General features: G+C 48.5%; 1 protein-coding gene across 2 annotated transcripts in view; it reads left to right on the forward strand.

The window, feature by feature from the left end:
• Nucleotides 1-245: 245 nt before the first annotated feature.
• BRF1 (BRF1 general transcription factor IIIB subunit) overlaps nt 246-16,901 on the forward strand; it is a 507,447-nt gene continuing 490,791 nt past the window's right edge. Inside the window, exon 1 of one of the 2 annotated variants that reach the window (XM_089687515.1) lies at nt 246-525. In XM_089687515.1, the coding sequence (XP_089543641.1) occupies nt 342-525 (184 nt within the window). In that variant the 5' untranslated portion in view covers nt 246-341. The remainder of the gene's footprint in view (nt 526-16,901) is intronic. The other variant, XM_089687516.1, reaches the window with a different exon arrangement.

The raw sequence follows: 16,901 nt of genomic DNA on the forward strand, positions 1-16,901 counted from the left end.
TGGTGAATGGGGCCCGATAACTAGGGGTGGTGAATAGGGTGAAAAGCATTAATTTTAGTTTTTTTTTTTTTCCCATCATAAACCAACCATCGTCTCAGCACATATTAGTACTGGATAATGAACACTAGATGGCGAGCGAGAGAAACAGTCTCTGTTTGTGGTGCTGAGGGGACATCTAGTGGCCATTAAAGTGTATGACAAGGCTCTGAACTGAGTAGTGAAATCTCGCGAGACGTGGAGCGGGAAGTGGCCTGCAGCGCCGCCGTGTGTAGGCCTGGATCGGAGCCGGCTGCTGTGCTGTGTAGCTGTGCCGGTTACTCGTGTTGTCCGCAGCCGGCAGGATGAGTAGCCGGATGTGTAAGAACTGCGGCTGTACGGAGATCGATGTGGACGCGGCCCGGGGGGATGCGGTGTGTACGGGCTGCGGGTCGGTGCTGGAGGACAATATCATCGTCTCCGAGGTGCAGTTCGTGGAGAGCGGCGGAGGAGGATCGTCTGCGGTGGGACAGTTCGTGTCATCCGAGTGTGAGTGACCGGAGGGGAGGGTGCCCGGGGTACAGGGACCGGTGATAGGGGAGGGTGTCTGGGGTGCTGGGACCGGTGACAGGGGAGGGTGCCTGGGGTGCTGGGACCGGTGACAGGGGAGGGTGCCTGGGGTGCTGGGACCGGTGACAGGGGAGGGTGCCCGGGGTGCAGGGACCTGTGATGGAGAGGGTGCCCGGGGTGCAGGGACCTGTGATGGGGAGGGTGCCCGGGGTTCAGGGACCTGTGATGGGGAGGGTGCCCGGGGTTCAGGGACCTGTGATGGGGAGGGTGCCAGGGGTTCAGGGACCTGTGATGGGGAAGGTGCCCGGGGTACAGGGACCGGTGACAGGGGAAGGTGCCCGGGGTGCAGGGACCTGTGACAGGGGAAGGTGCCTGGGGTGCAGGGACCGGTGACAGGGGAGGGTGCCCGGGGTATAGGGACCGGTGACAGGGGAGGGTGCCCGGGGTGCAGGGACCTGTGATGGGGAAGGTGCCCGGGGTGCAGGAACCGGTGAAAAGGAAGGTTGTCCGGGGTGCAGGGACCGGTGACAGGGGAGGGTGTCTGGGGTGCTGGGTCCGGTGACAGGGGAGGGTGTCTGGGGTGCTGGGACCGGTGACAGGGGAGGGTGTCTGGGGTGCTGGGATCGGTGACAGGGGAGGGTGCCCAGGGTACAGGGACCGGTGACAGGGGAGGGTGTCTGGGGTGCTAGGACCGGTGACAGGGGAGGGTGCCCGTGGGTAAAGGGACCGGTGACAGGGGAGGGTGCCTGGGTTTCAGGGACCGGTGACAGGGGAGGGTGCCCGGGGTGCAGGGACCGGTGACAGGGGAGGGTGCCCGGACCGGTGACAGGGGAGGCTGCCCGGGTTGCAGGGACCGGTGACAGGGGAGGCTGCCCGGGTTGCAGGGACCGGTGACAGGGGAGGCTGCCCGGGTTGCAGGGACCGGTGACAGGGGAGGGTGCCCGGACCGGTGACAGGGGAGGGTGCCCGGACCGGTGACAGGGGAGGGTGCCCGGTCCGGTGACAGGGGAGGGTGCCCAGGGTGCAGGGACCGGTGACAGGGGAGGGTGCAGGGATCGGGGGGGGGGGTGCAGGGACCTGTGACGGGGAGGGTGCCAGGGGTGCAGGGACCTGTGACTGGGGAGGGTGCCAGGGGTGCAGGGACCTGTGACTGGGGAGGGTGCCCGGGGTGCAGGGACCTGTGACTGGGGAGGGTGCCCGGGGAGCAGGGACCTGTGACTGGGGAGGGTGCCCGGGGTGCAGGGACCTGTGACTGGGGAGGGTGCCCGGGGTGCAGGGACCTATGATGGGGAAGGTGCCCGGGCTGCTGGGACTGGTGACGCGGAGGGTGCCCGGGTAGCAGGGACCGGTGACGGGGAGGGTGCCTGGGGTGCAGGGACGATGACAGGGGAGGGATCGGGGGGTGCAGGGACCAGTGAGCAGGTGGTGCCTAGTGTAGAGACTGGTGATAGGGGTCCCTGGAAGTGATGGGACAATGCTCGGAATGGTATCTGGGATGACAGGTGCCATGTGGACGGTCTTATTTCACTCCTTTTGCCAGAACAACAACCAGCAGCATTTGTGGATTTGTGTCTAAGGATTAGGAGTTTATATCCGTATTGGACACATTGGGGTTAATTTACTAAGACTGGAGGGTGCAGAATCTGGTGCAGCTCTGCATACAAACCAATCAGCTTCCAGGTTTTATTGTCAAAGCTTAACTGAACAAGCTGAGGTTAGAAGCTGATTGGCTGCCGTGCACAGATGCACCAGATTCTGAGTGCTCCAGCTTTAGTAAATCAGCCCCATTGCAGCACTGGAGGAGATTTACTATAACTGGAGCACTCAGAATCTGGTGCATCTGTGCACGGCAGCCAATCAGCTTCTAACCTCAGCTTGTTCAGTTAAGCTTTGACAATAAAACCTGGAAGCTGATTGGTTTGTATGCAGAGCTGCACCAGATTTTGCACCCTCCAGATGTAGTATCCTTGTTGCTGTTCCTTCGGAGGTTGTACAGTGCTGTGATCATCTCTCATGCCACCTGTGTATCCTCCTAGATATCATTGTAGCAGTATTTGGATACATCAGCTGATCTGATACATTTCTAATAACACAAGCGGAGTGCAGTGGATGGTGCTGACAAAACATTTTCATAAATAATAAATAGATAAAGTAGGAAAAGTTACTTACAAACAATAACTTGTATTCAGACATAAAATCAGGAGAACCATCTCTTGTGAAAAGTGAGGTCACAGCATCCATTGGATCACTAGGCGGTCAGCAGGAGAAGACACTGGAAATATTTTATTGAAATAAAATCTTGCAACCAGCTTTCATTTTATACAAAAATACAAAAAATAAATAAATACATACAGTATTCAATAAACTGGAAACATAAACAAAAACAAGAACAGGACACATCTCCCTAAATCAGATATATGCTTTCTACTGAATAATAACGGCCTGTATGGCTTTACTAACTGGGCAAGGAGAAGACACTGGACAACCCCTGGGAGGAGACACCACATATACTGTCCACAAAGGTCAGATAGCAGAGGGACCAATGTATGCAGGAGGAATAACCCCCCCCCCCCATCTCGAAACAGGAATAAACCCCCTTGCCTCTTCAGGAACTGGAATAAATCCACACTGGGGGTGGCCTTGTTGGCACCCTCCTGTCCAACATTCTTTGATATTAAAGTGGAGTTTCACCTGGAAAAAAAAAATTAGAGTCATCAGCTACAAAAACTGTAGCTGCTGACTTTTAAAATACAGACAGTTACCTGTCCCTCGGTCCAGCCGTGTCCTCACCACAGCTGGTTTCACCGGCCATCTTCTCTCCTCGATGCCGGCATCCTTAGTGTGGGCACCCGGCTGTGACAGCTTGCGGCTTCACAGCCGGGTGCCCACTGAGCATGTGCAAGAAGCGCTGTGCTTTGTGAATGGTCCTGTAGTCTTCTGGGACCTGTCACGTGTCCCTGAAGACTACAGGGAGGGAGGGTAGGAGGACAACTTCTGATCACCTAGGCCAGTGATGGCGAACCTTTTTGAGCCCGAGTGCCCAAACTGCAACCCAAAACTAACTTATTTCTTTCAAAGTGCCAACACTGCAATGAAACCTGAATATCGAGCTTTTGGTTTAGAAAAAACAACTCGTACAGTAGTGCAAACTAATTAACAGTACAGGGATGACCAGAGACTGCGGACAGTACAGGGATGACCAGAGACTGCGGACACAGTACAGGGATGACCAGAGACTGCGGACACAGTACAGGGATGACCAGAGACTGCGGACACAGTACAGGGATGACCAGAGACTGCGGACACAGTACAGGGATGACCAGAGACTGCGGACACAGTACAGGGATGACCAGAGACTGCAGACACAGTACAGGGATGATCAGAGACTGCGGACACAGTACAGGGATGACCAGAGACTGCGGACACAGTACAAGGATGACCAGAGACTGCGGCCACAGTACAGGGATGACCAGAGACTGCGGCCACAGTACAGGAGATGACCAGAGACTGCGGACACGGTACAGGAGATGACCAGAGACTGCGGACACGGTACAGGGATGACCAGAGACTGCGGACACGGTACAGGGATGACCAGAGACTGCGGACACGGTACAGGGATGACCAGAGACTGCGGACACAGTACAGGGGATGACCAGAGACTGCGGACACAGTACAGGGGATGACCAGAGACTGCGGACACAGTACAGGGATGACCAGAGACTGCGGACACAGTACAGGGATGACCAGAGACTGCGGACACAGTACAGGGATGACCAGAGACTGCGGACACAGTACAGGGATGACCAGAGACTGCGGACACAGTACAGGGATGACCAGAGACTGCAGACACAGTACAGGGATGATCAGAGACTGCGGACACAGTACAGGGATGACCAGAGACTGCGGACACAGTACAAGGATGACCAGAGACTGCGGCCACAGTACAGGGATGACCAGAGACTGCGGCCACAGTACAGGAGATGACCAGAGACTGCGGACACGGTACAGGAGATGACCAGAGACTGCGGACACGGTACAGGGATGACCAGAGACTGCGGACACGGTACAGGGATGACCAGAGACTGCGGACACAGTACAGGGATGACCAGAGACTGCGGACACAGTACAGGGGATGACCAGAGACTGCGGACACAGTACAGGGGATGACCAGAGACTGCGGACACAGTACAGGGGATGACCAGAGACTGCGGACACAGTACAGGGGATGACCAGAGACTGCGGACACAGTACAGGGGATGACCAGAGACTGCGGACACAGTACAGGGGATGACCAGAGACTGCGGACACAGTACAGGGGATGACCAGAGACTGCGGACACAGTACAGGGGATGACCAGAGACTGCGGACACAGTACAGGGGATGACCAGAGACTGCGGACACAGTACAGGGGATGACCAGAGACTGCGGACACAGTACAGGGGATGACCAGAGACTGCGGACACAGTACAGGGGATGACCAGAGACTGCGGACACAGTACAGGGGATGACCAGAGACTGCGGACACAGTACAGGGGATGACCAGAGACTGCGGACACAGTACAGGGGATGACCAGAGACTGCGGACACAGTACAGGGGATGACCAGAGACTGCGGACACAGTACAGGGGATGACCAGAGACTGCGGACACAGTACAGGGGATGACCAGAGACTGCGGACACAGTACAGGGGATGACCAGAGACTGCGGACACAGTACAGGGGATGACCAGAGACTGCGGACACAGTACAGGGGATGACCAGAGACTGCGGACACAGTACAGGGGATGACCAGAGACTGCGGACACAGTACAGGGGATGACCAGAGACTGCGGACACAGTACAGGGGATGACCAGAGACTGCGGACACAGTACAGGGGATGACCAGAGACTGCGGACACAGTACAGGGGATGACCAGAGACTGCGGACACAGTACAGGGGATGACCAGAGACTGCGGACACAGTACAGGGGATGACCAGAGACTGCGGACACAGTACAGGGGATGACCAGAGACTGCGGACACAGTACAGGGGATGACCAGAGACTGCGGACACAGTACAGGGGATGACCAGAGACTGCGGGGACAGTACAGGGGATGACCAGAGACTGCGGACAGTACAGGAGATGACCAGAGACTGCGGAAAGCACAGGGATGACCAGAGACTGCGAACAGTACAGATGACTGCTGACCTTTGGGGAGGGAGGGGGAGCGGGTACCTGAATTTGACAGGTACCCGCTCTTACTTCCGCAGAGTTTTTTTTTTTTATCTTACCTGTTCCTTTATCAAGCCGCGCGCTGTCTTCCCGGCTTCTGTAGTGTGGGCGCTCGTCGGACAGCCGGATGCCCAGTGCGCATGCGCGAGAAGCGCTGCGCTTTGTGATTGGTCCGGCGGCTTCTGGGATCTGTCATGTGTCCCAGGTACCGCCTTACCATTCACAAAGAGCACTGCTTCTTGCGCATGCGCACTTGGGACCCGGCTGTCACGCACACTACAGCCGGGAAGACAGCGCGCCGCTGGATAGAGGGACAGGTAAGGTCCCACTGCAGAGCTGAGCGGCCGGCCCGGTATTCTGACACGGCGGCGGTGGAAATACCGGACCGGCCGCTCTATATTCGCTCCATAAGACACACTGACATTTCCCCCCTTTTTTGGGGGAAAAAAAGTGCATCTTATGGAGCGAAAAATACGGTATTCTCCTGGCGTGCCCACAGATAAGGCTCGGCGTGCCGGCTGTGGCACGGGTTCGCCATCACTGACCTAGGCGATCACAGCGGAAGTGGAAGCGGGTACCTGTCAACTTCGGGTACCCGCTCCCCCCCCCCCCCCTACTCCCCAAAGGTGCCAATGCTTAATGGGGACCAGGGGACAAAGGCTTAAAGCAGAACTTCCCCTTTTGGGTGGAGCTCTGCTTTAAAATGGTTGTAAACTCTTCCATATACCCAATGAAGTGACTGTCCTCAGGTACTACACAGAGATGAAACAAATCATCCTACATCAGTTGTACCTGTTTATTTGCTGCTCTTTCTTCTCTTCATCCATTCAAGGTGCTGCATTTATAAGCTTGTCTGAGAGTTCCAAAAAAAGGGGACGGAATGGCGCTCATACTGAGCCACCACGCTCCTGTGTTCATAATGCATCAGGCCAGCTGTTCAGCCACGTATGGTATATACACAGTTACATTGGTACCAGTTGGACCAATCTCAGCATGTATAAAATACCTATACCTGGAATTCTTTTAACCCTTTCGTTGCCAGGTCCCTATGTTGTCTGGACCTAATAGCTGTGGGGGGGGGGCTTTATACACAATCCGGTAACTGCAGCCACTGGGATTGTGTATAAAACTGAAAGGCAGACTCCTGCTCTTCAGGTGGAAGCAGTCGGGTGGCTTCGCTAGTGCTGATTGCTTCCACAGCCCCCGGTAACGGCGCATGTAATCTGGGCTTCTCCCCTTCTTACTGTGACCCGGATATTGAAGTGTATGACGTTACCTCCCAGTCACCCCCGTCACTTTCTCTGGCTAGAATAGCCGAGGAGGAATGTATTGCAATGCAATCAGTGGAGTCTTTTAGACCCTGCATGTCTCAATAAAGAGACCCTGTCACCTAAAAATCATCACTCTGTGTCCCCTATGTGAATGAAAAAAAAAAAGTTAAGGAAAATAAAGACAAATTGCAAAAAATAAAGTTACTCCCAAGCACATAAAATACCCCCCCCCCCGCCTACCCGTGAAACCATCGCTTGCGATATACATGGTACATATCACCGCGCACTCCGGGATGAGAGCAATAATTCTAGAGCCCAACCCCCTCCATAATGCTAAGCTGTAGGGGCTTTTGAAGCGGCACCTATAGAAAATATAGGGTACTGAAGATTGTCGCCATTACATAGGCGTGCACAAATTTTAGGTTTACCATGTTGGCTATCTATTTACTCGGCACAACCTCGTCTTTTATATTTGCTCAAACATGTGGGTGATTTATTGTGTTTGTGTGCCCTACAGTTCACGTATGTGCATGCGTTGTGGAGATGTGCTGCATATGTGGTTTTCTTTTTTTTTGTGCCTTGACGTTCGCTTTAACACACAGGGGCTTGCTTGTGATAGGTATAGATATGAAATCCTTCATCCTTATCATTTCTTTATGGTTCCACAGCTGTCTGTGTAGGATTTGATAAGGTCCTGTGGATTGACCTCTCTGCATGCAGATCCTTCTGGGGACACAACCTCAAGAAATGCTTGTGAATGCATTCCTGGGATAATCAGTCTTTGTCAGTGTCCTGATGAATTCTTGGTGGTTCTATAGAGAATGCTTTAAAGCGGTATTAAACCCAAAAATGTAATATAACGCTTACCAACCATTAGATGTGGTGGTTGCATTAGTTTTCTTTTCTTAAGCTTTTTCCCCTCTGTTTTCACCTGGTGATCTGGCCAGTAACGCACCTCCTGTATTAGAGGGCCTCCACTCTGGATGAAAGAGCAACAGACACCATTGGACAGCAGCATTGTCATTTTGGGGGGGAAATGGTGTGTAATACATTAGCAGATTTAAATACAATAACAAATTGAAGCCAAACTGCAGCTCACCCCTTTATAATCAGTTACAACAAACATTTGTTTTCCTTTTTTTAGGATACAGATTTTACATAACTTAGATGATCACTGTAAGCACCCTTGTCCGTGTTAAATGGTTTGTATCATCTCTGTAAATTGATACATTTTGCTGGACAGCTTGTTCTTTTGAAAAACTACAGACTTACTGGCCAGATCAGCAAGAAAGAAAGTAAACCTAAAAAAGAAAACTAATTCAGATATCTCATCTAAGAATTGGTAAGCTGCAACATAATAAATGTTTGCTTTTGGGTTTACTACTGCTTTTAAAGGCTGTACTTTTATTGGCTGTGCTTCTATGGATCACAGGAGTGCAGTCTGTTCTGCACTCCTCTGACCCATTCTCAGCCAACAGTGGGCTAAAGTCAGCTGATGTCACAGAGTCGGTCCAGGCTTTGAAAAAAAAAAACCTGACCATATGGTCGGGATCAACCCAGAAGCCTGGACTAGCACCTTGCTCAGCCTCTCAGTGATCCTCCAAGAGCCTGAGCCAGCCCCTCCCACCCCCTCCACAGCCCAGCAATCCAGGGAGACTGACAGTCATGGCTCTCTGCTCAGAGTGGAGGGGAGAACTGAGCGATCAGCGGTGTTTGATCACTCAGTTCTCGCTGCAGAGCTGGCGGGGGGGACAGATGCAGCATCAGATCAATGCTGCATCCAGCCAAATAAATATATTTGTTTCCTTTTCACAAAGTCCATACTCTTTTAGGAGTTTGGTTCAAACACATAAAGACCGTTGAATAGCTGGTATTAAAGTAGAACTTTCATTTTAGATAGAGCAAGGGAGACATCTAACCTATGCAAGGTGTGTTTTTTTTTTTTTTTTAAATCAATGTCCCATTGAGGAGACTTCTCTTCACTTTCTGTCCCATAGCAAAATCAGGAAGTGAGAGAAAATCATTCCATCCTGGTTGTCCCCTCTATTCCTTTTCTGGGGACAACCCAACATTTGGGATTTTCTTTCAATGACCATGGTAAAGAGGACAACTGCAGAGGGTTAATCTCCCTAACACATCGGGTGTGATTTGCATGCTATGGGACTTGCAAATCGCATGCCAAGTCACACCCTACTGTCCGCAATTAGAGTGGTTATATTGGTGCGATTCCGACTTGGTCGGAGCCGCACCGATTTCTAAAGTAATACAAGCACTACTTTTGGTGCAATTTGCATAGACATCTGTGTCAGATGTCTTGCAAATCGCACATGAAATCGGAATTTCACCCAACTTTGAAATCGTGCGACTTCACTGTAAGTAACATGATTTCAAAGTCGGGTTTGATGTGACCGGGGTGTAATGGGGACACAGACTGCAATAAAAACTGACGGGTTCTAATCCCTCTCCACTGCATTAACCACCTCCCGTCCGGCCGTTGTATATAAACAGCCGGATGGTGGCAGTGCAGGGTTGGGTGGCCGTTTATAACCGGCCTCCCTGCACCCTGCTTGTGCACGCTCCCTGGGAGCGCACAGCACCGCGATCCGGTGCCCACTGTGTCCTCCGGACACAGTGAAACACCGATCGTCGGACGGGACCTTTGTACGAGGTCCCGATCATGTGATCACTGATTGGCCAATCAGTGATCACACGTAAAGTAGTAAGCAAGATGTCACTTGTGACATCATTGCTTACTACGTGTGAAATCTGTGAATGATCAGAGGTCACATGGTACAAGGCTATTCACAGCAGCCTTGTACCATGTGACAAGCTGTGACCAATCACAGCTCACTCAGTAGTTCTCAATGGCTGCAAGAATGCAGCCAGAGAGAAGGAGAAATTATTGCTTTTACAGCCTTTATGGGTGTAAAAGCAATCAGTGTAAAAAAAAAAAAAAAAATATTCATCACCCCCCACAAATAGTACAGTATTACAATGGTGACACTGTACTGCTAGGGTGACAGTATGTAAAAAAACAAAAAAAAAAATTAATAATATAAAAATGTAAAAAAGTTTAAAAATTATAATTTTTGGTTATAAACTAATTTGGCTTTTTTTTTACTAAAAAGATAATGGAAAAATTTTCGCCAAGATTTATGATGAAATATTATTTATTTGCAAAAGTTTATAAGAAAAATACTTTTTCAACATTTTTGGACATTTCATTTACATGGAAAAAAAATAAAAATCCCAGCGGTGAATAAATACCACCAAAATAAAGCTTTATCTGTCTCAAAAAAATGGTAAAAAATTCATATGGGTACAGTGTTGCATGACCGCGCAATTGTCATTCAAAGTGTGATAGTGCTGAAAGCTGAAAATTGCCCTGGTCAGGAAGGGGGGTAAAAGTGTCCGGACTGGAAGAGGTTAAAGTGTAACTAAAAGTTTTGCTTTTAGATACACTTTAAATGTTAAAAATGATATATACATTTTTGTTATGTTTGCTTTTTAATTCCCATATGGGAAAAATTCACTTGATATCAAGAGTAAAAATGGGCAGCACAGTGGCTAAATGGTTAGGACTTCCGCCTGGCAGTACTAGGGTCGTTGGTTTGAATCCCAACCACGTTTGCATGTTCTCTCTGTGCCTGCGTGGGTTTCCTCCGGGTACTCCGGTTTCCTCCCACACTCCAAAGACATGCTGGTAGGTTAATTGCCTCCTGTCTAAATTGTCCCTAGTATGTGTGTGTATGAATGTGAGTTAGGGACCTTAGATTGCACACCCCTTGAGGGTTAGGGACTGATGTGAATGTTCAATATATATGTAAAGCGCTGTGTAAATTGTTGGCGCTATTAAAATACATACATTTATTTACATTTGTTTCCTTGTATAAGCCTTGATATTGATTCATAGCAGCCAATAGAGCACCTCCTGGAATGTAGCAAAGTGTTAGGACTGTCATACACAGTTGAAATTCTGCAGAATAGTCCGAAATTCAAGGTGTGGATGCCCCTGTCGGCACCACCCAGCACAACAAAAGTCGATTATTCAGTTGTCTTTTGTTGAAGTCGTGTGGGAAACTGTCATCTGGACATCCAATCAGGTGCAGGCATTTCGGAAAAAATTACTTGTCCGGGGACTAAATCGGTGCCCCAATCTACTTGTCCTGATGAAGAAAATTTTTTTTAACCTAAACCGTATTTAAATCTGAGGTGCTGTTAGGAATGTCTGGGAATTTTAAAATAAAAATGGGCTTTATGGAAACTTAAACAGTTTACATTTTTTTAACATTGCACCGTTTTATCTCCTCCTTCCCTCCCTGCCTGTCTCCAGCGCTGCACTCGGGAACTAGCAGGGAGGAAAGAGACCTTGCAATGTAATGAGCACCGATTGGGTGCTTGTCAGGAAAGGGGTGTGTCCAGCTTATCTTTTATCCCTTTTGCTGCCAGAGCCGTGTTTGCGTTTTTTACAGACATTTAAAAAATAATTTTAGGCCTGAAGATTACACAAAACCCCCCAAACATGATATATTTTCTGAAATCGGAGACCCTAGAGAATAAAATAGCAGTAGTTCCAATTTTTTATGTCGCACAATATTACCGCATGATATTATTAAAAAATACACAATTAATTGAAGGCACAAAAAAGCAATAAATTACCCTATTTTCTTAGCAAAATATAAAAGATGAGGTTCCACCAAGTAAATATATATCCAACATGTCAAATCTTAAATTTGTGTGCGCTTGTGAAATGCCAACAAACTTCCATACCCTATATTTTTTATAGGCGACCCTTCTAAAGCCCCTTATAGGTCATCAGTTTAGTGTTACAGAGGAACTCTCATCCTGGCATGCGAGGGGATATGTAACGTGTATCACAATTGTCGTTTTCATGTGTAGGCGCCCCAGCGTGTGCTTTTACGTTTATACATGTGTATATGTGGGGGGCTCAATTTTTTTTTTTTTGAGGGGGTGTTATGTGCTTGGGTGCAACTTTGATTTTTTATTTTTTTTTTTTACTCTTAAAAAAAAAATTTTTCTACCTACATTTTTTTTCTTTTTTTCCCGATCACATAGGGGACATTAATTCCCCTATGTGATGATATTTTTTTGGTGACAGGTTCTCTTTAATGAGACATCCAGGGTCTAAAAGACCCCCAATGTCTCCCCTCTGCTCTCCTAAATGTAATGCAGTGTACATTACACAGCATTACATTCTTTCCTGGCCTCAATGGGAGGGAATCTGTGAATAGGGACCTGGAAGTGGTGTCAAACGTCACTTCTGGGTCAGGACAAGAAGGGGAGCGGATGTGTTCACTCTCCTCCCTCCCCTCTAGATGCCGGCGCACACTGAGCCAGTCCTGGGCCCGCAGATGGGCAATCGGAGCCTGGGAGACCTGGCAAGTGCGGGGAGGAGGCTGGCACTGAGGGCTGTATGGAAGCAATTGGCCCAAATGCTTCCACCTGACAGGTGAGCCGTGGGGGCCAAAGGTTGAAATAAGCTACCTGCCCGACACCCAGAACTCCATGTCCCTGGCATCGGGTGATATATATTCCACATCCCTGCATTGTTCGGGTATTCTGGAAGCTTTGGTTGCCAGCTGACAGTATACAATAGCTCTCGGGAGGGATTCCTCTATCTGCACTGTTTAGCATTGATGGAAGAATCTGTTAGATTTCTTTCCTTCAGCCTGCAGAATGAGCCTAAAGATATAGGGCTCAAATCACAAAAAGTTATCTACCACTTTAAGATCAGCGGTAAAATAGTTCATAGCGGTTTTTAAATTGTTTTTTTTTTTTTTTTTGCAAATCACTCAAAAATTGCGACTAAAACACTGCATAGACTATTTCTTGAAGTGATACAGTATTTCAGGAGTGAAAATTTGCAGTATTTTAATGCCGGCACCTGGCAGCGTCCTTAACAACCATTGAGTTGCTGGTTGTTAGGGAGATGGTACCTGCCGCGTGCTTAGCAACCATGGCTCATCTACTGTCAGTAGGGAAATGGCATGCCTCCCACCAATCCATAACCAAGTTGTATAGTTTTTGAGGGGACCCCCACATCAAAAATGGGGGAAAAAAAATTAGCGTAAGGCCTCCACTCCAAATCCATACTAGACCCTTATCCAGGCATGCAGGACTGGAAGGAGGGGGGCAGCTGAGTTTCTTACAGTGTGTATTAGAATCTGCAGAAATTCAGATAGAGCCCACCTCATTTTCTGGTTCTAGGATGTCCAGTGTCATCTGTCTCTTTTCTCCCCTGCCTGTCGCTGCTCCACTCTTTACATTGATTGGATTTTAATTCTTTCACTGATGGAGGCTGTGCATTACATGTTGGCGTTATCTAGGGTGGTCTGCATGCAAATACAGTCTGCCTAGTTACACCCTCTCCTCCAGACTGACATCCACCACTTCCCGACCGGCCGTTGTATATAAACGCCTGGATGGTGGCAGTGCAGGGTCGGGTGGCAGTTTATAAACGGCCTCCCCGCCCCCTGCTTGTGCGCGCTCCCTAAGAACGCGCAGCACCACGATCCGGTGCCCACCGATCGTCGGACGGGAGCTCTGTGTGAGGTCCTGATCATGCGATCACTGATTGGCCAATCAGTAATCACAAGCAGAGTAGTAAGCAAGATGTCACTTCTGACATCATTGCTTACTACATGTGAAATCTGTGAATGATCACTGAGGTCACATGGTACAAGGCTATTCACAACAGCCTTGTACCATGTGACAAGCTGTGACCAATCACAGCTCACACAGTAGTTCTCAATGGCTGCAAGAATGCAGCCAGAGAGAAGGAGAAATGATTGATTTTACAGCCTTTATGGGTATAAAAGCAATCAGTGTAAAAAAAAAAAAAAAGAAAAATCTTCATCACCCCCCACAAGTAGTACAGTGTCACCATGGTGACACTGTACTGCTAGGGTGACCGTATGTAAAAAAACAAATCCTATAAAAAAAATAAAATAATGTAAAAAAAAATGTTTAAAAATGATAATTTTTAAAAATTATAATTTTTGGTTATAAACTAATTTGGGTTATTTATTTATTTTTTTTACTAAAAAGATAACGGAAGAAATTTTCGCCAAGATTTATGATGAAATATTATTTATTTGCAAAATTTTATAAGAAAAACTTTTTTTCAAAACTTTTGGACTTTTTATTTATATAGCAAAAAAAAATAAAAATCCCAGTGGTGAATAAATACCACCAAAATAAAGCTTTATCTGTCTCAAACAAATGCTAAAAAATGCATATGGGTACAGTGTTGCATGATCATGCAATTGTCATTCAAAGTGTGATAGCGCTGAAAATTGGCCTGGACAGGAAGGGGGTAAAAGTGTCCGGACTGGAAGTGTTTAAGGCATTTTCATATTTGCATAACTACTCCCAAAAACCAAAGAATGCATGTAATAAAAACTGAAAGGTTTTATAAAATGTCATTCCATTTGGGTGGGATGAGTGAGAAACCAGAGATTATATGCGAAATGTAAAAAAATGAGCAGATTAAACTTCATCTGTAAATCTACCACATGATGGCAGACTGGCACTTTTTTTTTTTTTTGGCCTTGTTCACACTAGCAATCTGCACTGGACGCACAATTGCTGCTGTGTGCTGGGAGAAGTGATTCAGGCCACTGTGGTGCATCACATTGTTTTTTCTTTTTTTTGGCGTGTTAGTACTTCATTGAAATGTCACAGGTAACATTTAATTAACCTCTTGCCGACCGCGCATAGCCGAATGACGGCTTCACCGCGGCCGGCCAGTTCTGAGTGGACGTCATATGACGTCCTCCCAGAACGCGCTCTCCTGCGCGCCCCAGGGGGCGCGCACCCGTCGATCTCCGTGATCGCTGTGTCCTACGGACACAGCTGATCACGTGATGTGGTGAAAGGCCGATCCCACCGGCCTTTTACCACGTGATCAGCGGTGTCCAATGATACGCTGATCACAGGGAAAGGCAAGTGCCGATTCTCGGCTGCACTTTCCTTACGCTGTCAGATCGTGAGGAAAGTACTGCCGAGAACCGGCAGTTGTCAGAGCGGGGATCGGCACCGATCATCAGGGCACTGATGATCAGTGCCCTGATGATCGGTGCCCAGCAGTGACACCCGCAAGTTCCGCCCAGCAGTGCGCCCACTAGCCCCGCCCACCTGTGCCCAGCAGTGCCCCCACCTGTGCCCAGCAGTGCACCCACCTGTGCCACTCTGCAGTGCCACCTACCTGTGCCCAGAAGTGCCACCTACATGTGCCCAGCAGTGCCACCCACCTGTGCCCACCCACCTGTGCCCACCAGTGCCACCCACCTGTGCCCACCAGTGCCACCCACCTGTGCCCACCCACCAGTGCTGCCCACCAGTGCCACCCACCAGTGCAGCCCAGCAGTGCTGCCAGTCAGTGCCCAGGAATTGTGCCAGTCAGTGCCGCCAGTCAGTGCCGTCTATCAGTACCCATCATCAGTGTCACCTATCAGTGCCGCCTATCAGTGCTGCATATCAGTGCCGCCTATCCGTGCCACCTCATTAGTACTGCCTATCAGTGCCCTTTAGTGCTGCCTATCAGTGCCCATCAGTGCCGCCTATCAGTGCCCATCAGTGCCGCCTCATCAACGCAAATCAGTGAAGGAGAAAAAATACCTGTTTGAAAAATTTTATAAAAGAAACAAATAAACTTTTTTTTTTTTTTCAAATCTTTTGCACTTTTTTAATTTATAGCGCAAAAAGTAAAGCGCCCAGTGGCGATTAAATACCACCAAAAGAAAGCTCTATTTGTGAGAAAAAAATGATCAAAATTTCATATGGGTACAATGTTGCATGACCGCGCAATTGTCAATCAAAGTGCGGCAGCGCTGAAAGCTGAAAATTGGCTTGGTAAGGAAGGGGGTATAAGTGCCTGGTAGGCAAGTGGTTAAGTTCCATTGGCCACCGTGAGGCAGTGGAATGTGTTAAAATGGAGATGCTGCAGAAATGCATGTAGTGTGTTTTTGATGCGTTTTATTCTGCTCAGCAACAAGTTGGAGAAAAACACATCAAAAACACACCACAAAAAGCACTGCAGAAATGGATCAAACACAAATGACACAGGTGTGAACCTAGCCTTACCCCAACCTGCACTGCTAGAAAAAAACAAAAAAAGTACTGCATGCTATACTATTTTCAGCGTACACCAGCACCACGGTGTGACATGGACCTGATATGGAATAAGGGCTAGTTCACACTAGATGCAGTTCAGTGCGCTTTTTTTCTTCATCAAAACTGCATGCACAGTGTTTTCCATGTATTCCAAGGGTCCTAGTTCACACAAGTGCAGTCAGTTGGCAGAAAAAAAGGTAGAACATGCTGCATTTTTTCTGCACAGAACTGTACTGTAACATAGCAAACTGCATCAAAACTGCACCAGAACTGCGTGTGGCGTGCACTGTAAGCAAAAACGTATCTGGAGTGCATTTTTGTAGTGTGAACCAGTCCTAAGGGCCGGTTCACTCTATAGAAACGCATTCCGGATGTGTTATTGCATGCACGTTTTTGGCACGTTCCAGTGCGTTTTTTTTATGCACTCCAGTTCATTTTTTTCTCCTCTTTTTCTACATATTAAATAGGGACATGTGAGTTCCGGTGCATTTTTGATGCGTTTTACTGCATTCCAGTACAGTTCTGTGCATAAAAAATGCAGCCTGTTTTACTTTTTTTTTTTTTCTTCTGCAACTGGAACGTACTGAAACTGGAAGCAGTGATATGAACTAGGACATTGACAGCCATATAACCTACTTTTTGTGCATTTTGGATGCAGAAAAAACTGAAACGCGTGGACTGTGAACTGGCCCTAAATCTTTTTTTCCCTTGTCTTGCATTGACTGCACTAGGCAAGG

Source organism: Staurois parvus, unplaced genomic scaffold, assembly GCF_062004578.1.
Source record: "Staurois parvus isolate SC_StPar_1 unplaced genomic scaffold, SC_StPar_1.0 ptg000426l, whole genome shotgun sequence".
Lineage (NCBI taxonomy): Eukaryota > Metazoa > Chordata > Amphibia > Anura > Ranidae > Staurois > Staurois parvus.